This window comes from Dama dama, chromosome 24 (assembly GCF_033118175.1).
Source record: "Dama dama isolate Ldn47 chromosome 24, ASM3311817v1, whole genome shotgun sequence".
NCBI classification, from domain to species: Eukaryota; Metazoa; Chordata; class Mammalia; order Artiodactyla; family Cervidae; genus Dama; species Dama dama.
The window spans coordinates 56,306,497-56,329,762 of NC_083704.1; the positions used below are offsets into that span (position 1 = coordinate 56,306,497).

At 46.3% G+C, this 23,266-nt stretch overlaps 1 protein-coding gene across 1 annotated transcript; it reads left to right on the forward strand.

The window, feature by feature from the left end:
- The first annotated feature begins 9,397 nt into the window (after positions 1-9,397).
- On the forward strand, positions 9,398-22,311 carry ELP6 (elongator acetyltransferase complex subunit 6). The gene is made up of 7 exons (XM_061128732.1): positions 9,398-9,580; positions 11,396-11,474; positions 12,527-12,597; positions 14,995-15,113; positions 16,136-16,337; positions 18,205-18,351; positions 19,494-22,311. Exons 1-7 carry the CDS (start codon positions 9,527-9,529, stop codon positions 19,620-19,622), a joined length of 801 nt encoding a protein of 266 aa, XP_060984715.1. The 5' UTR covers positions 9,398-9,526; the 3' UTR covers positions 19,623-22,311.
- Positions 22,312-23,266: the final 955 nt, after the last annotated feature.

Below are 23,266 nucleotides of genomic sequence, written 5' to 3' on the forward strand. Positions count from 1 at the left end.
ATCAAAAAAACTTAACATCATTAACATAGCAATGTGCTTCAGATTCATCTACAGATTCAACACAATCCCTATCAGAATTCCAGATGACAGAGATTCTTACCTCACATCATATACAAAATTAACTCAAGATGGGTTGATGACTTAACTGTAAGAGTTCAAACTACAGAATTCTTAAAAGACAGCACAAGTGTAAATCTTCATGATCTTGGATTTGGAAATGGATTCTTAGATACGACACCAAAAGCGTAAGCAAACAAAAAACAGTAAATACATTCAGTTCCGTTCAGTTCAGTTGCTCAATTGTGTCCGACTCTTTGCAGCCCCACGGACTGCAGCACACTAGGCTTCTTCCCTGTTCTTCATCAACTCCCAGAGCTGATTAAACTCATGTCCATTGAGTCAGTGATGCCATCCAACCATCTCATCCTCTGTTGTCCCCTTTTCCTCCTGCCTTCAATCTTTCCCAGCATCAGAGTCTTTTCAAATGAGTCAGGTCTTCACATCAGGTGGCCAAAGAATTGGAATTTCAGCTTCAACATCAGTCCTTCCAATGAATATTCAGGACTGATTTCCTTTACGATGGACTGGTTGGATTTCCTTGCACTTCAAGGGACTCTCAAGAGTCTTCTCAAACACCACAGTTCAAAAGCTTCAATTCTTCAATGCTCAGCTTTCTTTATTGTCCAACTCTAACATCCATACATGACTACTGGAAAAACCATAGCTTTGACAAGATGGACCTTTGTTGGCAAAGTAATGTCTTTGCTTTTTAATATGCTGTCTAGGTTGGTCATAGCATTTCTTCCAAGGAGCAGGCATCTTTTAATTTCATGGCTGCAGTCACCATCTGCAGTGATTTTGGAGCCCAAGAAAATACAGCCTGTCACTGTTTCCATTGTTTCCCCATCTATTTGCCATAAGTGATGGGACCAGATGCCATGATCTTAGTTTTCTGAATTTTGAGTTTTAAGCCAACTTTTTCACTCTCCTCTTTCACCTTCATCAAGAGGCTCTTTAGTTCCTCTTCCGCTTTCTGCCATAAGGGTGGTGTCATCTACATATCTGAGGTTATTGATATTTCTCCTGGCAATCTTGATTCCAGCTTATGCTTCATCCAGTCTGGCATTTCTCATGATGTACTCTGCATATAAGTTAGATAAGCAGGGTGACAATATACAGCCTTGATGTACTCCTTTCCTGACCTGGAACCAGTCTGTTGTTCCATGTCTGGTTCTAACTGTTTCTTCTTGACCTGCATACAGATTTTTCAAGAGGCAGGTCAGGTCTGGTATTCCCATCTCTTTCAGAATTTTCCACAGTTTGTTGTGATCCACACAGTCAAAGGCTTTGGCATAGTCAATAAAGCAGAAGTAAATGTTTTTCTGGAACTCTCTTGCTTTTTTGATGATCCAGTGGATGTTGGCAATTTGATCTCTGGTTCCTCTGGCTTTTCTAAATCCAGCTTGAACATCTGGAAGTTCACGAATGGGTCATGGTGGAGAGTTCTGACGAAATGTGGCCCATTGGAAAAGGGAATGGCAAACCATTTCAGTATTCTTGCCTTGAGAATCCCATGAACAATATGAAAAGGCAAAAAGATAGGACACTGAAACATGAATTCCCCAGGTCGGTAGGTGCCCAATATGCTACTGAAGAAGAGGGGAGAAATAACTCCAGAAAGAATGAAGAGACGGAGGCAAAGCAAAAACAATACCCAGTTGTGGATGTGACTGGTGATGGAAGTAAAGTCCAGAGAACAATACTGCATAGGAACCTGGAATGTTGGGTACATGAATCAAGCAAGGTAAATTGGAAGTGGTCAAACAGGAGATGGCAAGAGTGAACATCGACATGTTAGGAATCAGTGAACTAAAATGGACTGGAATTGGTGAATTTAAGTCAAATGACCATTATATCTACTACTGTGGGCAAGAATCCCTTAGAAGAAATGAAGTAGCCCTCACTGTCAACAAGAGTCTGAAATGCAGTCATTGTGTGCGTCTCAAAAACGACAGAATGATCTCTGTTTGTTTCCAAGGCAAACCACTCAATATCAGAGTAATCCAAGTCTATACCCCAACCAGTAATGCTGAAGAAGCTGAAGTTGAGTGGTTCTATGAAGACCTACAAGACCTTCTAGAACTAACACCCAAAAATTATGTCCTCTTCATTATAGGGTACTGGAATGCAAAAGTAGGAAGTCAAAAGATACCTGGAGTAACAGACAAATTTGGCCTTGGAGTACAAAATGAAGCAGGGCAAGGCTAATAAGAGTTTTGCCAAGAGAACGCACTGGTCATAGCAAACACCCTTTCCCAACAACATAAGAGACGACTCTACACATGGACATCACCAGATGGTTAATACCAAAATCAGATTGATTATATTCTTTGCAGCCAAAGATGGAGAAGCTCTATACAGTCAGCAAAAACAAGACCAGGAACTGACTGTGGCTCAGATCATGAACTCCTTATTCCCAAATTCAGACTTAAATTGAAGAAAATAGGGAAAACCACTAGACCATTCGGGTAAATCTCTAAATCAAATCCCTTACGATTATACAGTGGAAGTGACAAATAGATTCCAGGGATTAGATCTGACAGACTGCCTGAAGAACTATGGACAGAGGTTCGTGACATTGTACAGGAGGCAGTGATCAAGACCATCCCCAAGAAAAAGAAATGCAAAAAGGCAAAACGGCTGTCTGAGGAGGCCTTACAAATAGCTGAGAAAAGAAGAGATGCTAAAGGCAAAGGAGAAAAGGAAAGACATTCCCATTTGAATGCAGAGTTCCAAAGACTAGCAAGGAGAGATAAGAAAGGTTTCCTCAGTGATCAGTGCAAAGAAATAGAGGAAAACAATAGAATGGGAAAGACTGGAGATCTCTTCAGGAAAATTAGAGATACCGAGGGAACATTTCATGCAAAGATGGGGACAATAAAGGACAGAAATGGTAGGGACCTAACAGAAGCAGAAAATATTAAGAAGAGGTGGCAAGAATACACAGAAGAACTACGCAAAAAAGATCTTCCTGACCTAGATAACCACGATGGTTTGATCACTCACCTAGAGCCAGATATCCTGGAATATGAAGTCAAGTTGACCTTAGGAAGCTTCACTACAAACAAAGCTAGTGGAGGCGATGGAATTCCAGCTGAGCTATTTCAAATCCTAAAAGATGATGCTGTTAAGGTGTTGCACTCAATATGCCAGCAAATTTGGAAAACTCATCAGTGGCTACAGGACTGGAAAAGGTCAGTTTTCATTCTAATCCCAAACAAAGGCAATGCCAAAGAATGTAAATACGTTGGACTTTATCAAAACTGTAACCTTTTTTGCTTCAAAGAACATCATCAAGAAAGTAGGGGGAAGAGTGAAAAGATGACCCATGGTTGCAGAAAAATGCATAAATTTATTCCTTCCGAATGAGTATACTCATACCTCAGAGATGTTGTGGGTTCAGTTCTAGACCAGCACAATGAAGTGAATATCACAATAAAGTGAGTCACATGAACTTACTGGTTTTCCAGTGCATACAAAAGTTTAGTTTACATTATACTATTGATGCTGAAATTGAAGCTCCAAATACTTTGGCCACCTGATGCAAAGAGCCAACTCATTGGGAAAAGACCCTGATGCTGGGAAAGATTGAAAACGGGAGGAAAAGGGGACAGCAGAGGATGAGATGGTTGGATGGCATCACCGACTCGATGGACATGAGTTTGAGCAAGCTCTGGGTGTTGATGAAGGACAGGGAAGCCTGGTGTGCTGCAGTTCATGGGGTTGCAAAGAGTCAGACACAACTGAGCGACTGAAAAAATACTAATCTCTTAGGTGTGCAATATCTTTTTGTCGAAAAAGCCAATGACTTGGCAAACCAGAGAAACTAAAGGACATATTATTAAAAGAACAGAAGAACAGAATTATTTATTAGAAATTGTTCCATGATTTGGAGGAGGGTTTGTATGGAATTGAATGTGGTCACACAGTGGGTAATTTTGTTTGTTGAAGTATGTTGAATTGATATGCTTTCAGTTGTATAGAAGTTATTCATCTATCTACATATAACTAAAAATAGATAAAGGTAACTAGATAGATAGCGTTTTCCATTATACGTTATCACCAGATATTGAATATACTGATCTGGGCTACAAGGTAGGTCCTTGTTGGTTATCTAAATTATACATTTAGAATAGTGTCTATGTTAGGGTGTGGCAGTTACATCACAGTACTTTGGGTTGCATTTCCTTAATTGTTAGAGATAGTGAGCACGTTTGGTTGCACTAAGCTTGGTTCAGCTCTTGCAGGGCCCCCACCCCCACCCCCTATCTCGAGACTAGTTTCTTCTAGAGGGGACTAGGGAACACAGGTCCCCAGGGGAGAGATTTGCAGCAGCAAGAAGGGAACTAGACATGATTGTAATATCTTTAAAATAGATAGATAGGTGTATATATATTTATATACACAGACACACACACACACACATATGTATATGTACCTGTGAATGCCAGCCTTCTAATTTATTCCTCCTCCCTCACCTTTCCACTTGGTGATCTTAAGTTTGTTTTCTAAGTCTGAGAGTCTGTTCCTGTTTTGCAAATGATTTCAATTTATATCAGTTTTTCAATTCCAACTTTAAGTAGTAACATATGATATTTGTCTTTCTTTAAGTTCCCTTGGTATAATCGTGTCCAGGGGTTATCTAGTTGTCAGTTTCATTTGCATTTCTTTAATAACTAGTCATGTGGATGGAGCATGGTGTTCTGTGCTGTTTTTTAAAGGGTGTGAGTACAGTTTCCCCTCTAGAAATTGAATTCTTAAAAATCGGCCCTGATTTTATTTTTTTAATGTTTCTTTATTCATGTATTTGGCTGTGTGGGGTCTTAGCGTGGCCTTGGGAGCCGCTGGGTCTTAGTTCCTGGACCAGGGATGGCACCAGATTCCCGTGCACTGGAAGGAGGATTCCTAACCACTGGACCACAAGCAAAGTCCCAAGCCTGTCCTCTTTTGAATTCTTTTTCGATTGCCTGCCATTTGACATTTCTTGAGGGCTGCTGTCCATTACAGCCCCACAGGCTTTGTGAATATGAAGGATTGGTGGTTGTAAAGTTGTTATTAGGAGAAATGTCTACAAGGCAGCAGCACTTCCTCATGCCCCACTTGGAGAACTCAAGCAAGCGGAACTTTTGAAGTCCTGTTCCTGGGTTGAATATGAGACTGGAATGTGCCAGCATAAACACCCAATAATGTATTCCATTATTTCTTTACTCTCACCTTTCTCCCAGCTTTGAGGAATCCCAACCCCCTGCAAGGAACCCCAAACCATTTTATACTTCGACTGCTGGTTTAAATAGCAGCAGCAACTTTAAGGAAGAAGGCTGACCATGGGAACGTCAGGTCCAGGAGATGTGGAGACCAGGTGACTTTTCAGACCTCTTCCAGACCAGAGGGTCCAGCATCCTTTGGGTGCACTTAGCTTGGCTTTACCTTTAGGGGTTCCCCTATCTTGAGATAGTGGTTTCCTCCAGAGGGGATGAGGTACTACCGGGGTTTGGAAGGTGTTGCTCATTTGTGGCATGTTCTCCACCACTCCTGGTGCCCCAGGGCGCTCCAGGCTTGAAACCCAAACCCACTCAGGCTTTCTGGAGGTGACCCAGCACAGGACACTGAGGCCTGAGTGGAATAGAGTAGGTATTTCTTTCTTGTTTCCCTTTCTATTTACAAATTTGGGCTTTATATTGGAGTGTAATTGATTTACAATGTTTTGCTTGTTTTTAAATGTACAGCAAGGTGACACATTTTTATATTTACAGAGAGCTGTTCTTTTATGGATTCTTTTCCCGTTGAGGTTATTGGCCAATGTCGTGTAGACTTCCCTGTGCTCACAGTAGATCCCAGGTGACCGTCTATTTTCTATGTGAATATATATATAAATTCAGTTCAGCTGCTCAGTCATGTCTGCCTCTTTGCGACTCCATGGACTGCAGCACTGCTCGGCTTCCCTGTTGATATATGTATATATGTGTGTGTGTACATATATATACACACATATATAAGTGTGTATCTGTGAATGCCAACCTTCTAACTTACTGCTCCTCACTCCCCTTGCCTCTGGGTAATCTAGGACTGTCAGTCTGTTCCTACTTGTAAATGAGTTAAATTTTTATCAGATTTTCAAATCCACACATAAATGGTAACATATGATTTTTTTTTTCTCTCTGACTTAGTTAACTTTGTATACTCATGTCTAGGTCCATCGTTGTTGCTGCAAATGGCATCATTTCACCCTTTTCTATGACTGAGTAATATTGCATTGTAAATATGGGCTCTATCTCCTTTCTCCACTTCCTGTGTCGTTGGGCATTTTGGTGACTTCCCTGTCCTGGTATTGTAAATAGTGCTGCAGTGCTCCTTGGAGTACATGTGACTTTTTGAATGATGGTTTCTTTTTTTCTTTTTTAAGGATCTTGCATTTCTTTTTTTTTTTTTGTCTTTGTTTTTATTTTTATTTTTTTAATTAGTTGGAGGCTAATTACTTCACAACATTTCAGTGGGTTTTGTCATACATTGATATGAATCAGCCATAGAGTTATTGCATGATGGTTTCATCCAAATAGGCCCAGAAGTGGAACTGCAGGATCTCAATGTAACTCCAGTTTTCCTTTCCTATAGTGCTTCCATAGCGCCTGTCCAGCTATTTACATTCCCACACAGGCACAGGAGGAAAGATTTCCTTTTCTCCATGCCCCTCTTATATTGATTTTTGTAGATTTTTGCAGGTGGCCATTTCTGTCTGGTTGGAGAAGACACCCAGTTGTCAGTTTCACTTACATTTCTTAAATAATTAGCAATGCGGAGCATGTTATCCTGTGCTTTTGTATTAAACAATGTGAGTGTAGTCTCCCTCTCGCAATTGGATTCTTGAAAGTCAGCTCTGTTTTTTAAAACATTTATTCATTTGTTTGGCTGGGTCAGGTCTTAGAGTGGGCTTAGTAGCCCCATGGCATGTGGGATCTTAGTTCCTGGACCAGGGATCGACCAGGTGTCCAGTGCATTGGAAGGCGAATTCCTAACCTCTGGACCACAAGAGAAGTCCCAAGTCTGCCCTCTTTTGAATTCTTTATCAGTTCCCTGCCTTTTGACATTTCTTGAGGGTAGGTGTCCTTTATAGCCCCGCAGGCTTTGTGAATATGAAGTGCCCTTCAACTGCAGCGGGCTTTCCTGGTGGCTCAGTGGTAAAGAATCCGCCTGCAATGCTGGAAATGCGGGAGACATGTGGGAGACGCGGGTTCTATCCCTGGGGTCAGGAAAATCCTCTGGAGGAGGAAATGGCAACCTTCTCCAGTATTGCTGCCTGGAACATTCTAAAGAGAGAGGCCTGGCGGGCTATAGTCCATGGGGATCACAAAGAGGTGAACGAACACGACTGAGCACGCCCGCCTTGTTGCAGATTAAGCTGCAGTGGTTGTCAAGTTGTTCTGCGACGTGTCCACAAGGGGGCAGCACTTCCTCGCGCCTCACTCTGATAACTCGGCCTGTTCAGTCGTTCAGTCTGCAGCACACCAGGTTCCCTGTCCTTCACTAGATCTAGATATAAATGATACGGAGAAAAATAAGAGGCGGGGGGGGGGGGGGGGGGGGGCGGGGAAGGACAAGAATTGCTGGGGAAGGGACAGTTAAGAACTTAAATAGGATGCTTAGAGAAATTCAATTCAGTTCAGTTCAATTGCTCAGTTGTGCCTGACTCTTTGCGACCCCGTGGACTGCAGCCCACCAGGCCTCCCTGTCCATCATCAACTCCTGGAGTTTACCCAAACTCATGCCCATTGAGTCGGTGATGCCTTCCAACCATCTCATCCTCTATCGTCCCCTTCTCCTCCCACCTTCAATCTTTCCCAGCATCTGGGTCTTTTCAAATGAGTCAGCTCGTCACATCAGGTGGCCAAAGTATTGGGGTTTCAGCTTCAACATCAGTCCTTCCAATGAACACTCAGGACTGATCTCCTTTAGGATGGACTGGTTGGATCTCCTTGCAATCCAAGGAACTCTCAAGAGTCTTCTCAAACACCACAGTTCAAAAGCATCAATTCTTCAGCACTCAGCTTTCTTTATAGTCCATCCATATATGACTACTGGAAAAGCCAGAGCTTTGACTAGACGGACCTTTGTTGGCAAAGTAGTGTCTCTGCTTTCTAATATGCTGTCTAGGTTGGTCATAACTTTCCTTCCAAGGAGTGTCTTTTAATTTCATGGCTGCAGTCACCATCTGCAGTGATTTTGGAGCCCCCCAAAATTAAGTCTGCCACTGTTTCCCCATCTATTTGCTATGAAGTGATGGGACTGGATGCCATGATCTTAGTTTTCTGAGTGTTGAGGTCTGAGCCAACTTTTTCACTCTCCTCTTTCACTTTCATCAAGAGGCTCTTTAGTTCTTCAGTTTCTGCCATAAGGGTGGTGTCATCTGCATATCTGAGGCTATTGATATTTCTCCTGGCCATCTTAATTCTAGCTTGTGCTTCATCCAACCCAGCGTTTCTCATGATGTACTCTACATATAAGTTGAATAAGCAGGGTGACAATATACAGCCTTGATGTACTCCTTTTCCTATTTGGAACCATGTCCAGTTCTATCTGTTCCTTCCTGACCTGTTTACAGATTTCTCAAGAGGCAGGTCAGGTGGTCTGGTATTCCCATCTCTTTCAGAATTTTCCACAGATTATTGTGATCCACACAGTCAAAGGCTTTGGTGTAGTCAATAAAGCAGAAGTAGATGTTTTTCTGGAACTCTCTTGCATTTTTGATGATCCAGCGGGTGCTGATAAACTGACATGTGAACAAAGACCTGAAAGAAGTGGCGTGTTTTTTTATAACAGCTGCACTCCAGGGAGGGGAAAGAGTGCAAAAATCTCAAGGAGAAGCATGCAGGGCGTGTTCCAACCCTACTTGGTCAGTGACCCTACCTGATAACCTGTTTTATTCCAAAACCTACCCCCATCCCATCGTTATTCCTTTATCCAGTTTCATCCCCCCCCCAACCCCACATAGAATTTTTCAATTTATTATTCCATGTTTATTACGTCTGTTCTCTGTTTTGTGCGAGAGCGGGCGTCTTCGCCTGTCTGGTTCGCCCATTGCAGCCAGAGCCTTTAGTAGTGTGGGGCACAGCGCAGGAGCTTGAAAGGAGGCTCTGGGATGGGAAGAACGCACGGTAGAGGGAAGGAAGAAGAGACCCGACCTCCTGATGCCTTGGTCGGGGGAAACCCTCTGCGAGTGCAATGCAGGTAAGAAACCCGCACTGCTCAGTGCCCAGGGTCCCGGGCCTGGTGCGCGTCTCTGCGCATGCGCCGAGAGCGTCCCGCTCCGATCCGCGCGTTTCATTGGCTGCGGCCGGCGCCTGAGCAGGGGAATTGCGCATGCGCACTCCTCCCGCGTGGTGCTGTGTGGTGGGTTTCGCTCTCCAGCCTCCGCTGTATCTGCGGCAGCTCATCTTCCCATCCGGGACCCCCGTGCGTTTTGGGGCTCGGAATGTTCCCAGAACTCAATAACCTTCTCAACACCACCCCTGAAGGGGCGGAGCAGGTAAGAGGTCGTAAGGTCGGGGAGGAAGTTGGATTCTGGGAGCGCGGCGGAAGACCGCACACCCGGATGAAGCGCACGCGGACCTGTGGGAAATCACGTGACGTCCGTGGCCCGGGGGCTCTTGGGAGTTGTAGTCCGCAGAGGGCCCGCCCCTGAGGTTGGGCTGGACAGTTAGGCCTGCGCAAGGTGGGCATCCTGAGCGTTTTCGAAGGTCTCGTGCGCCCTTGAAAGACCACAGGAAGCACGTTGTGCCTTTGGGTTGGGCTTAAGTGTCCAGGCGACCCTTGTGCGTGTTCAGCGTGGTGGGAGTCCCAGCGCCCAAACAGAGGTTGGTGGTGGTAGTTTAGTCGCTCTGTCGTGTCCGACTCTGCGACCCCATGGACCGTAGCCCGCCAATCTCCTCTGTCCGTGGGATTCTCCAGGGAAGAATATTGGAGTGGATTACCATTCCCTTCTCCAGGGGATCTTCCTGACGCAGGGATGGAACTGCGTCTCCCGCGTCTCCTGCCTTAACGGGCGGATTCTTGACCACTGAGCCACCTGGAAACCAACCCCCCACCCCCCGCCCCCCATCACAAGGGAGCAACTTCTTAACGACCTTAAGCCCCCTTTGTCCTGGGAGCACTCGGCAGATTTCAGCGAACGCTTCTGCTCGTCTTCCTCCTCATGTTTTTGAACAGTGCTCTCTGAAGCTGCTCGCAGCCAACGTTTGATTGCGCAAGACCGCCTTTGGCCTCCCTACTGTTTTCTTCGCTCTCTCCTTCCCACGGTCTAGAGCATCTCAAAAATGTTCTTGCGTTAGGCCGAGGGTTGCCTCTCCTGGGAACATAGGTGATTTATTTCATAACTCCTGTCTTTCTGATGAAATGGTAAGCTCGTCCAGGCGGCCAAGACACTTAGTGTGTAAAGCCTTTTTGTTACTCCATAGTCCCAGGCAAATAGTTTTCAGTAAATCCTTGTGCATTTTAGCTGCCCCGCAGTTTTTCTCTGCCCAAGCCTCCAGATCGCGCTGCTTACCTTGCCAGTTACTACTAGTACCTCCAAAGTCCAAACCCAGGGCCCCAGTGAGGGATAGAAGTGGACTCCCGGAAATGACAGCGCCAGGGGTAACCCTCAGAGTCTGCTAGTGTAATCTTTCATATTTTATGAGTGGAAAAAATATCACGACAGCAGAAAGAGAGATGACCTTCCCTGTCATTGACAAGGAACAAAGGGTGACTGGAGCAGGACAGCCAGACCCTGCAAAGGCCATCTTCAGAGGTTTTTCCAGGGCTCTACACAATGAGAGCCCTGCCTGACGCAGTTTCCAAGGCCACTGGGAAGAGGACTTTGATCCTGGCTGTCTCTTGGAACAACTGCTTTCTCCTTCTCCCCTGCCTATGGGACAGAATTGGCATGAGGATTAGAGTTAGGGAGAAGGTTGGATCAGTTGACTTTTTAGAAGACTCCTTGCAATCTGGAAAGTCAGTGATTTTTGTTGGGTTCTGATGGTAAAATCTTACTTTGTTCAGGATTTAATTCTTTCCAAGACTGGAGAGGAATGAAGAAAAGAAGAGATTTTATTCTCCATTGCCTGGGGAAGATGACAGCTTGAGATATGCTTGCCCAAAATAAGTGCATTTAATACAGATCACCTTCATTGTTGGTTTTTCTGTAATTTTTACCTATTTTCTTTTTCTGGTTAAATACACAAACACACACATACGATTCTCCAGGTATAGAAATTTAAGAATAGACACAATCCACTAGATTTTGACACTCAGTTGACCTCTTTCCAGGGAGTCTAATACATCTTTTTGTGCTCTTAACTTTTAGGGGAAGTTGACTCTACTCTGTGATGCCAAGACTGATGGCAGTTTCCTTGTGCACCACTTTCTCTCCTTCTACCTCAAAGGTATAAGACTGTAGAAAAAGAAAACCCAAGGCCAGGGGGTAAAAAAAAAAAGAGGCCTGTTTCAGGTAGCCCTGGAAATAGTATTAACTAGCCAGCCCTTTGGTGTTTGGGTAACCAGATGGCTATTTGTTAGGTAATGGGATTACTGGACCATCTTGTTCCCACCCCTTCTATGCCAGAGACTGCCATGTATTCACTATATCCAGTATTGCCTTCCACTTCTCCACCCCATGTGCAGGCACTGACTCCCTCAGGGCCTTGTGTGGCCTCTTCATTTAGTTGATCCTTGGTTCTTGGGTAGTTTGAAGTCTCTAGGCACTCAACCCATTACCACTTTGCCCTGGCAGTAGATGCTTTCAAAGGAACAGAGAGGGAGAAAAAACAACAACAGCTCTGCAGTCCACACATGGAAATCGATTAGAAGAAAACAGCCAAATTAAAAAAAAAAAAAGACTTACTGATTCTCCTTGAGTCCCCACTGAGCCAGGCCAGGATATAAGGTTGACCTTTGGCACTCAGAGTTGTAATAATTTACAGCTTTGAAAGTGATTTTCCTTTCTAGATGATGTTATTGTCAGCTTATACAGAGTAAGAGCATCTACAGATAAGTTATTAGAATTAATTAAGTTCATAAGGTAGCTAGAGTTTCTTTGTGTTCTTCTTATATCCTCTTGGGTGTTAGACAGGTTTAAAAATTCAGTTGCAAAAAAAAAAAAAAAAAATTCAGTTGCATCTCTGTAACCAACAAGTAGTTAGAAAAATACAGCTTTTTTAAAACTATAATGATTTTCAGGGGAACAAACTAAGGTTCCAAGTGATACATCTCACAGGTAAAGTACATCTCAGAATCAATGAAATAAGATAAAATTATCAATATAAGGTATAATTATTAATATGAAAAAAGTACATCTTCAAATCAAGTTGAGTATGTCAGGTTGCAAGGCGTGGGTTCTCTAGATCTGCCTCAGTTCTTTTGTTTCCAGAGGCAAGAAGTATCTGAGACTGGTTGTAAATAGAGACTTGGTTAAAAATCAGTTTATTTTGTTTTCCAGCTAATTGTAAAGTCTGCTTTGTGGCCCTCGTCCAGTCCTTCAGTCACTATAATATCGTGGGGCAGAAGCTGGTAAGTATTTTAGACCTCTGTGATGAGATCCCTGAGTGAGTGTGTGTGCCAGGCATATGTATGCTGTCAGGCTGGGCTTCCCTGTTTGGGTTGCAGAGAACTTAGAAAGGGAGGGTCTAAGGAAATCATGGGATCCTAAACCCTTTATCTGAAGGGCGAGGGCAGCCTCTCTGCGTGTTTCGTTCATTTGTCAAGTGTTTAGAACCAGACCTGTTATGGATTAAATCAAACTCTTCTCTACCGAGCCTGGACGGTTAAGGTTTCTTCCTTCTCAGTGTGAACGTTAGTCTTGTCCCCAGCGGGTTAGCGATCACAGCTTGGTCCGCTGCCCAGCTGAGCGCCTCCCACTGCCTCTCCCTTAGCCGAGGGCTTTTGTCACGTGCCCCACACCTCATCTTGGTTTGCCCCTCGTCTTACTAAATGCAGCCAAGCGAGAGTAAGATGGCTGAGAGGCTGGTGACCCTCCTGGCGCCTCACCTGGCACATTACTTGTAACCTGTGACCAGGTGAATTTCTGGGGCTCTTGTTGTTACGTGTTTTTGGTTTTTGGTTTAAGTCAGACTCAGAGCGGGAGAAACCCAGGCTACCCATCAGCAGTGATCTTTGAAATGACAGCCTTACTGTCAGTCCTCTTCTCTGATGGGGGGAAACCAGTGAGAGGGCAAGAGGGGGAAGGCCCTTTCTTTCCCATCCTTTGCAGGGAAGGGAGAAGTTCCCGTGCTAGAGGTCAGAGCACAAACTCAGGGAGCACAGTCGTGCCAGGAGCACAGGTTGCGTTCCAGGTCGGTGAGGCATGCATGTGGCCCTGGCATCTGTGAGCTAGGATGAGAAAGGTGTGTATTCTCATATCCGGTTTGGCTGCTTTTCCTGTTACCTTTGACTCACCAGCATGGCAGGAATGACTGCGCAACTCTGGGTGTGCCAAGCACTAGAGCGTGAGATTCCGTCCTCTTGCTGTAGTATTGTTTTTACATCAGTACAATAGTAGTGAGTAAGAGCAGAGGAGATGGCCAGGAGTCCTTCTGTCTGCCCGGCCTGCAGTTGTTACTGTTGGTGCACAGTGAACACCAGCGTGTGACTGAGCGGTCAAGGCCTGGTCTGGGGACACGAGGAATCTAAGGAGTTCTGTGTCACCTGCTAATTCTGCGGAACCGCGGGTTGCATGTCTGGACAGTGTCACCATCACGGGGTGTTTGTTGAAATGCAGATTCCCAGACCCTGCCCCTAAGGCTTCTAGTTCTGGAGCTCTGGAGTGGGACCCAGAGATCTGCATTTTAATCAGGTATCTCAGGAGATTCTTTTTTTTTTCTATTTTTAAATTTTTGGTTATGTTGGATCTTCATTGCTGCGGGTGCTTTTTCTGTTACTGCAGTGCATGAGCTTCTCATTGCAGTGGGTTCACTTGTTGGGAAGCACAGGCTCTAGGGCGTGTGGGCTTCAGTAGTTCCAGTTCCCAGGCTCTAGGGCACGGGCTCCGCAGTTGTGGTGCATGGGCTTAATTGCTCTTGACCCATGTGGAATCCTCCCAGACCAGGGATCGAACCCGTATCTCCTGCGTTAGCAGGCGGATCTTTACCACTCAGCCACCAGGGAAGCCCTCAGGAGATTCTTAATTGTGTGGTTCATGAAGACCCATGTTTACGGAGCGCTGGATGAGAACAGGGGTTGACCAGCCACAGTCTGCACCCCATGTTTTCTGTATGTGAAGTTTTACTGGAGCACAGCCACCCCCATCTGTGTCTGAGTGGTCTGTGGCTGCTAGGAGAGCAGAGTTGAGCTGTTGCAACAGAGACTGTCACCCCACCACCAGCTTACTATTTACTTTCTGTTTTTAAATGTATTTTATTTTGTAACTACATGTCCTTAAAAAGGCAACTTTTTATTACTATGGTAAAGTAAAAAGCAGTACTAGGTAAAAAATAAGTATATAAGCAAAAGGAAGTAAGTTTTTAAAAAAATGTGACAAGCAGAGACTTCCCTGGTGGTCCAGTGGCTAAGACTTTGTGTCCCCAATGAATGGGGCCCAGGTTCAATCCTGGTTAGGGAACTAGACCCCACATGCCGCAGCGAAAGAGCCTGCGTGCCACAACTAAGACCCAGTGCAGCCAAATAAGGAAAGAAAATGTAAAAAAAAATTTTTTTTTAAAGAAAATGTGAGAAGTACATGTAAATGCACATCTGACAATAGAACAGGGGCTGTGTGTGGGGAACACCCAGGGGAGACAAGACCTGGGCTCCCATGTTGGCCAGCCAGACGCACGTCTGCGGGGCTCCAAATGGGCCCGGGGCCCTCCCAGGAGCTGGAGTCCTGGAGTCATGAGCCCCTTGGTGCCAAGTTCACTCTGATGCGGCCCCCACCAGCCCTGAACTCACTCTCCTCTCCGTGGTCGGGTACAGGGTGTCAGCCTGACCGCAGCGCGGGAACGCGGGCAGCTGGTGGTCCTCGAGGGTCTCAAGTCCGCAGTGGACGTCTTCTTCCGGCCTCAGGAGGAGCCGCACCCCCTGCAGTTCCTCAGGTCAGTCAGCCCGCCCCCTAGCCCAGAGCACACCCGGCAGGTGGGCCCCGCCCCGGGTCTCCGTGTGACCCCCTTCTCTCTCTCCGGCGAGTGGGAGGGCAGAACCGGCTGCACAAGGCAGGCGCTCCCCGGGTGTTGCAGCATCACTCAAGGTCCTCGCCTCCGCCAGAGGCTGTGTGCCTGTCCTGGAAGCTGTAGAAAGCTAAGGAGCCCACGAAGACGGGAGATCCTGCATGCTGCAACTAAGACCCAGCGTAGCCAAATCAATAAATAATGTTAAAAAAAAAGAAAAAAAAAGGCCAAGTGTGTGGCCTGTGTGTGTGGCCTTGCGCACAGCCTGTCCCGTCTCTGAAGCCGGCTGTCTTTGAACGGGTGGGCCTGGTCTCCCCCTGAGCCCAGATTGTATAGAGAGCATCATTCTACCTGCTGTTAACGGGGTTCGGCCCTGGAGTGGGGGGCCGTGAGGCCGGGACCTGTGCCCCAGGTCCTGATTTCTGAGCCCACCTCCGCACCCCCTCATTGCTGGGAGACTGCTGCTGCAGTCACTGGGGAGGCGGACGTAGCGGGGCCAGCTGTACCCGCTGGCGCAGCAGTAGGTCGGTCCTGGTCCGAACATGAGCACGCAGGCTGCTGCTCGGCACCCGGACGCGTGAACTGCTGCTGAGCTTTCATCCTCAGTTATGACCTCCCAGGAAGGCCTCTCCCTTTAAAGCAGAGGCCTTAGGCCCTTGGACTGAGAGGCTGTGTGGGCCTCGGGGAGGGTTTATTTCTGTGTCCCCGAGTTTCTAGCACAGTGCTCTGAACCCAGCAGGCCTCAGGGAATAGTTGAACTGAAGTAAACATGCCCGTGGAAGCGTGCCTTTTCTTCCCAGGCAGCTCATGCGCCCCTTGGTGCCAAGCGCTGGACCCACCTCCTTCCCTCCCTCATCCCCCACCACCCCCCATCCCCCCGTGGTACTGCGTTGTCTCTTGAGCATCTGGAGAGCACGTGAGCTCTCTGGTGACTTCTGCCCTGTGCCCAGGGAGGCCAACGCCGGGGATCTGCAGCTGCTGTACACGTTTGTGCGGGACGCCCTGGAGCCCGTGGACGGTGGGGAGGCCGCCTGGAGGTGCCCGGTGCTGCTGGTGGATGACCTCAGCGTGCTGCTGAGCTTGGGCACGGGGCCGGTGGCGGTGCTGGACTTCGTCCACTACTGCAGGGCCACCGTTTGCTGGGAATGGAAGGTAATCAGGGGCTGCACCCCGAGCTCTTGCCGTGAACCCCACGGGCCCGCTTGCTGGCAGTTAGCTCTTCTGTCTGATGGCTTGGGGCTTTTTCTTTACTCTGGCAGCCCCAGAAATCTTCACTCCACGCAGCCTGCACTCTGCTACCTGCCATTGCTAAAAAGTAAGACCCTGAAATCTGGAGGGTGCCTGGCCCTCTCTGTAGTGGGGTTGGCCACGTGGGGTACTGCGTCTGTCCCCGCTCTGCCACACGGCAGTATCGCTCTGAGTGTATTTGAAGGTCAGTTAAGATAATAGATATAAAACTGCTTTAGGGATTTTGAGGTGAAGGGACGTCCCTGACAGTCCAGTGGTTAAGATTCTGTGATTCCACTGCAGGGGGCACAGGTTCAATCGCTGATCAGAGAACTGTGATCCCACATGCCACATAGCATGTCCAGAAACAAAAACAACAATATGAAAATTGTGAGGTGCCATGCAGGGATAGGGCATAACCTTCGTTGTTAAGTTACTAGGCAAAAATAGAGACTTTGCCGTAATAGAGATTTTAACAAAACAGTAACGCCTGTGGTACCCACCTCCCAGGAACCAGACTGCAAGAGTTAAGTGAGGGGGAGCTTGCGGACATCAGCTGAGCATGTGTCCCACAGGGCCAGGCTGGGCACAGAGCAGTGGGGAGGGGGGAAGTGGATTAGTCAGGGAGTGTAGATCCAGCGGTGCCTGCCACACACCTCCTGCGTGGAAGGTCCTGCCTGGAAGCTGGATTTAGGGGACCTTCTCAGGCCGTCCTGGCTACAGTTGCAGGGCCAGGCGGCAGGGTGATGGGGAGAGAGCGGGAGGAGGGGGACATGTAAGGGGCCTGGAGGACACAGTTCAGCGGGGCTAGGGGAGGAGTGAAGCAGGCAGTCAGCCCGTGCAGCTGAGCCTGCTGTGTGGCCCGCTGCGCTGTGTTCAGTCACTCAGTCGTGTCCGACTCTGTGACCCCATGGAGTGTTCATGGGATTCTCCAGGCAAGAATACTGGAGTGGGTAGCTCTCCAGGGGAATCTTCCCAATCCAGGGATCGAACCCAGGTCTCCCACATCGCGGGTGGATTCTTTACCACCTGAGCCACCGGGGAGCCCAAGAATACTGGAGTGGGAAGCATATCCCTTCTCCAGGGGATCTTCCCGACGCAGGAACTGAACCGGGGTCTCCGGCATTGCAGGTGGATTCTTTACCAGCTGAGCTACCAGGGAAGCCCCATGTGGCCCACTACCAACTTCTTTTTGTAAAAACACTTATTTTAATTGAGAAAGTAAAACTTGGTAATAGTTTAATATTAAAATTTTAATGTTTTTATATTATAAAGTTTTTAAATATTTTAATTAAAGTTTTAATATTAAAATAGCTTATTAAAGAAAAAAAGAAGATATAAACAGTATAAAGTCTACTTTAGCAAAAAGTAAGTCTCTCCTTCCCTCCCTTATATGTTCTTCCGGAGCGTCTGAGCAGTCATAAACACATTTGTATGTACGCTTGTCTCCCTGCTTTTTTTTTCACGTTCCGAGTTAACCCACCATCCACACAATTTGGTACTTCTTTTTATTTACTAACAAACAGTGTGTGTTTTGCTGTCCACCGCCCCCAAAACAGAACGCACTGATCTGCTTTATTCTTTTTCACGACTGGATGCTCTTCCTTGCTTGAGGACGAACCGAGCTGGACATCCAGGCTGGACGGACGTGCTGGTGCAGCTGTCCCAGCGACGGTTGCAGGCCCGGGCCCTGAGCCCAGGCCCGAGAGAGGGCGTGCGGGGCAGTGGAGGCTCCCAGAGACCCGTGTGTCTTGAGCCTGGCATCCCTCCATCAGCCTCCATCTTGTTGCAGGGAAACATCGTGGCCCTTGTACACGACAGTGGAGATGCCGAGGACGAGGAGAGTGACGTCCTGCTGAACGGCCTTAGTCACCAGAGCCACCTGATCCTGCGGGCTGAGGGCCTGGCCACCGGCTTCTGCAAGGACGTGCACGGGCAGGTGCGTGGGGCCCTGGCTCATCGGGAGCTGCTCGCCTCCTCTGCACGCCCCACTGCCCACGGGACAGTGTTGGGCCTTGGGGTAGTCAACTGGGATATGCCCTCGAGTGGGAGGGAGGCCTCAGAAGCGGTGTGAATGCAGATCAGAGTCCGCTCCAGGGGTTCTCGGCCCCGTGCACCAGGGCAGGTTTTGCACAGTGGTCATTTGCAGCCATAGGGGAGCTCCTGGAGAGGAGACAACTGTCCGGCTATTTCCTGGGGAAGGCAGTAAAGAGTGGAATTCCACCGCAGGATCACAGCAGGCTCTGTGTATTCAGGCCAACGCCATTCCTTTTCAAATGGAGACTTGGGAGGCTGTTCTCCTGGCTGGCATTATTGCCATCCCCCAACCCCTCCGCAGGGATGTTTGGAGCACTTAGGGGGAAGCGCGGAGTCCTGCCTGTGCCTGGAAGGGAGGTCAGGTTCTCCCCATGCCCGGGGGCTGCCATGGTTCTCTGCCTTCCGAAACTTCTCTTTCGGGATCACCCCAAAGCCTTTGCCACCTCTTCCAGTTAACTTCGTGTTGCCCACTTTTGATCCATTAAGGGTGGGTGGGGGTTTTGGCCCAGAGTCATTCAGAGAGAGGTATGGAAAACAGAGCATCCGAGCAAGCTCTGAGAGGCTGTGCTGGTGGTACTCCAGGCACAGACCCTTCCCCTGGCAGCACTTGGCTCTGAAGCCGCTCAGCCCCGCAGAGCGTTGTAGTCACTCAAGACAAATGTCCAGTCTTCTGAGCCTTGGAATTGAGTGTGCGCATTCTAGTGCGTTGGCCTTCCAAGTTCATCTAGCCCAAAAGTACAAAACCATGCCCACAGAAAAGACCAAAGGGGAATACACAAAAGTACTATCATGGTGTTTCTCTGGATGAGTGTTTTCTACTTCTCTTTGTCTTTCATGTTTTCCATGATGAGCAAATATTACTATTGAAATGGAGGGGAAACCTCTATTTTTAGGTGATGGGTAGTAAGCTGCCTTTCAGAAGTCGGTCCCATTACTGCATTGCACTTGACCTCAGCTGAAGGTCACCGAGGAAGCAGACAGGGTTCACACTGGAGCAGGTACTTGGGGGGCCTCTCCTCTTTCATTCTTCTCTTTGTCACTTAGCTGAAGATCCTGTGGAGAAGACCACTGCAGCCCACCGCCCACCGGGATCGGAGCCTCACGTACCAGTACAAGATCCAGGACAAGAGTGTGTCCTTTTTCGCCAAAGGAATGTCTCCTGCTGTTCTGTGACCTGATTTAGGGGTGGCTGAAGCTTCCTGGGTGGGACTGTTTTTTGGTGGTGAAAGATAAAGCAACCGAGCAGAAATGGGGTCCTTTGGAGCCTTCTCATACATAACACTTTAGCCCCAACTCCCCATTTTTGGTTGTGGTGACTTTCAAAGCCGGAGTGGGTGTGAACATGCCAGCCAGGAGGCAGTCCTGGATGGCAGGTGTCCAGGGTGACATCTAGGATAAGCGTGGCTGGTACACAGTGAGCTCCCGCCTCGTGGCTTCCCATGGATGGTCACGTTTACTTTTCACCTTCATCCTGCAGGGATATTTTTTTCTTCTTCAGTCCAGTGAGGAAGCAGGCTTCGAGGTGTTTGGAAGCACGCTCAGCACCATAGAGCAGGCTACAGATTAGGAGGTTAGGCTACAGATTGCCAGCTGACCCTCATGGAAACCAGAGGCAGGCTCCGCCCAGTTCAAAGGTTAGCTCCTCCTATTTCTGTGGTCGCTGGGTACCTGGCCCTGCATGCCATTGAGGCCAAGCCATCAAGGCCCTGGGCTTGGCCACACGGGGCCCCCATGGGGCACAGGTTTGCTTGGCCTTGGTGAGGCTGGGAACGAATGTTCTTGCTGCCAGGCAGGCGAGGACCCTGGGGAGGAGCCAGGGCCTTGCGCTCCTGTGAAGACTGGAGGCGGGGCACTCCCGCCCAGCATCCTGTGATCCACTTGCCACGCTCAGCCCCTCAGTCAAGGTCACCTCAGCCTGTTCTCTTAAAATGGGTACATTCTATTGTGTGTACGTTATGCTACAAAGAATTCAACCTTAAAAAACAAATGGAAGAGATAACAATGCTTTGCAGGGACTAAGGAAATTTTCATTACCAGTGTTTATTTTTAACTTACTGTTAACATTTTTGAGCTTTGTAAAGGGGAACAGATTATTACCCTGCTCCTCAAGTCATGCTGACTATTGTGTAGGTTTTTCCATTGACACAGTAGCTGCTTTTCTTCTCAAAATACGGCATTTGCTAGAATATTTTAAAATTATGAGTGTAAGTCACTTAAAGTAGTTATTAAAGAGATTCTTTTATTAATACGTCGGTATTTATACATGCTTCATATGAGCTACAGTTCTGAGTGGGTAAGGCACTCCAGGACACTTTTTACATGATATGCTATTTCTTCACTTGGTTTATACATATTTTCAGTAAACTTTTAATGTTTAATGGCTACTTAACATTTTATGGTGTCATTAGTTTCTAATTTGCATAGCTATTCTCTGGGCATATGGGTTCTGATTTTTGTAATTATAAATTATGCTGTTGTGAATTTTATATACTATGCCTGTTTGGGGACTGGGGCAAGTACTTGTTTCCTTGGAACATTCATCCATTCAGCATATATTGAGCACCTTCTGAGGGCGTGGGCCTTCCCTGGTGACTCAGATGACAAAGAATCTGCCTGCAATGCAGGAGACCCGGGTTTGATCCCTGGGTCGGGAAGATCCTCTGGAGAAGGGAATGGCAACCCACTCCAGTATTCTTGCTGGGAAATTCCATGGACAGAGGAGCCTGGCAGGCTACAGTCCATGGGGTCATAAAGAGTCGGATATGACTGAGCGACCAACCCTTTCTGAGGGTGTGCCAATGACAATAGGTGTCTGCCCTCCTGGAACTGACATCCCAGGGGAGGAAACAGACAGTCAACAGAACTGAGAATTAAGGGAGGTGGAGTTAGACCATGATCAGTGCTCTAAATAAAGCAGAGAGGAGGCCTACGAGGGTAAGGAAATGATGACATTTGAGAGCCTTCTCCCTGAAGTGGAATTTATGATTGAAAGCATGGGCTAGCCCTCACCTGTCATCAAGTCGTTCCATTCTGGATGATGGCACCAGTTAACAGTGACCTGTTGGTTTCCTCCACCAGCATCAGGTTAAAGACAAGATATAATTTTCTGAATTTTCCCATGTGTATAGGATCTATTTCTCACCCTTAATCATTTACCATTTAAAAGCTGGTGTCAACCTTATTTTTTATTCTTTGTAATATTGGGGGAAGTAAGATTTTATCATTGTCTTTGTGTATGTTTTTCTACTTTCTGGTTTGTAGAAAATAATCTTCAGAAACATTTTTTTAATATTCAGATACACATCAATTCAAGAAATATTTTTCAAACACCTATTTTATATAAGGGTTTAATACCTTATAGGTATTAAGGTATTAATAGGTAATACCTTACAGGTATTAAGGTATATCGGTATTAAGGGTTTAGTACCTGCTGTACTTGAATGGGCATAGAAAATAGGAACTAAATGTGATGCAGTGGAGAAGGTAATAAGGCCCATCAAGGCAGTTCAAGTAATGTGGGGCTTATAGGCTGATGGTCACAGGAACGAGCAATTATTTACCCTCACTTTTTTTTTTTTTTAATTGAGGGGGCAGAGAATCAGGGAGGAATTTATGGAACCAGTACTATTTGAACAGGACCTTGGAATGTTCTATTTTTTTATGATGGTATGTTAATTCTTCAGAATTCAGAAATGTATATTTCTTGTTGCTGGAATGAAGGTGCTATTCTTTGTTTTTTTTTCACTACTTTAAAATATCAATAGTTTTTAAAATATGCTTAAAATTTAGACTTGTTTAGAACTTCTTACAGTGTTGTAATTTGTGTTCATGCTCATAGCTATTAATAAATAACCCAACAGTATTTACTAAGAAGTAATGTTCTTTTCTCTTTATGTAGTTCTGGTTTATTTAAGTGTGAAGTTCATAAATGAACCTCTCTGAAATTTGTCTTTAGTAACTATTGAAAGGTTAGCATATGTCAGTATCAAGATTCTTCATTATTGGGAATTCCCTGGTGATCCAGTCATTAAGACTTGGGGTTTCCCTGCTGTGGACCCAGGTTCAATTCCTGGTCAGAGAACTAAAATCCCACAAGCTGTTTGATGAGGCAAAAAAAGAAATAGTCTTCACTTAAAGGATATTATGCCCACTTCCTGGGTTGGCCAGAAAGTTCATTCATGTTTTTTTGGCAACATCTTATGGATAAATATTGGTCCGACCCAGTATTTAGCCAGATGAAATTTATCAGATCTAACCAAGGTCTAAAATATTCTTCCGGGACTTGTTCCTCTCATGTAAAAAATTGTAGTTGTTTGAGCATAGAGCAGTATGTGTCTCATAAACCATGTTGAAGAACTTGCTGCTTTTTATATGTTTTGAAATTCTTAGTGCTTTTTATTCTAATTTAGGACTTGGAGTTGGGTTGGTCAGGGTCAAGTAACTTTTTGGAGGTAATTTAAAACTTTTTCTTTGTTATTGGTCTTTATTTATGGCTACTTTTCTTTGTTGTATCAGTTCTAGTACTATTTATTTCTGAAATAGTTACCCATCCTATTTGTTTTTCTGAAAAAAAGCACTTGCAAACCAGATATACAATAAGAAACTTGTATCCAGAATATATAAAGAACTCTTACAATTCAATAAGAAGACAAATATCCCAGTTAAAATCTGGGTAAAAGATTTGAACAGACACCTCACCAAAGCAGGCATAGGAATAATCAACATACACATAAAAAGATGATCAGCATCTCTAGCCATTAGGGGAATATAGATTAAAACCACCATGAGATACCACCATATTACCACTGAAACAGCTA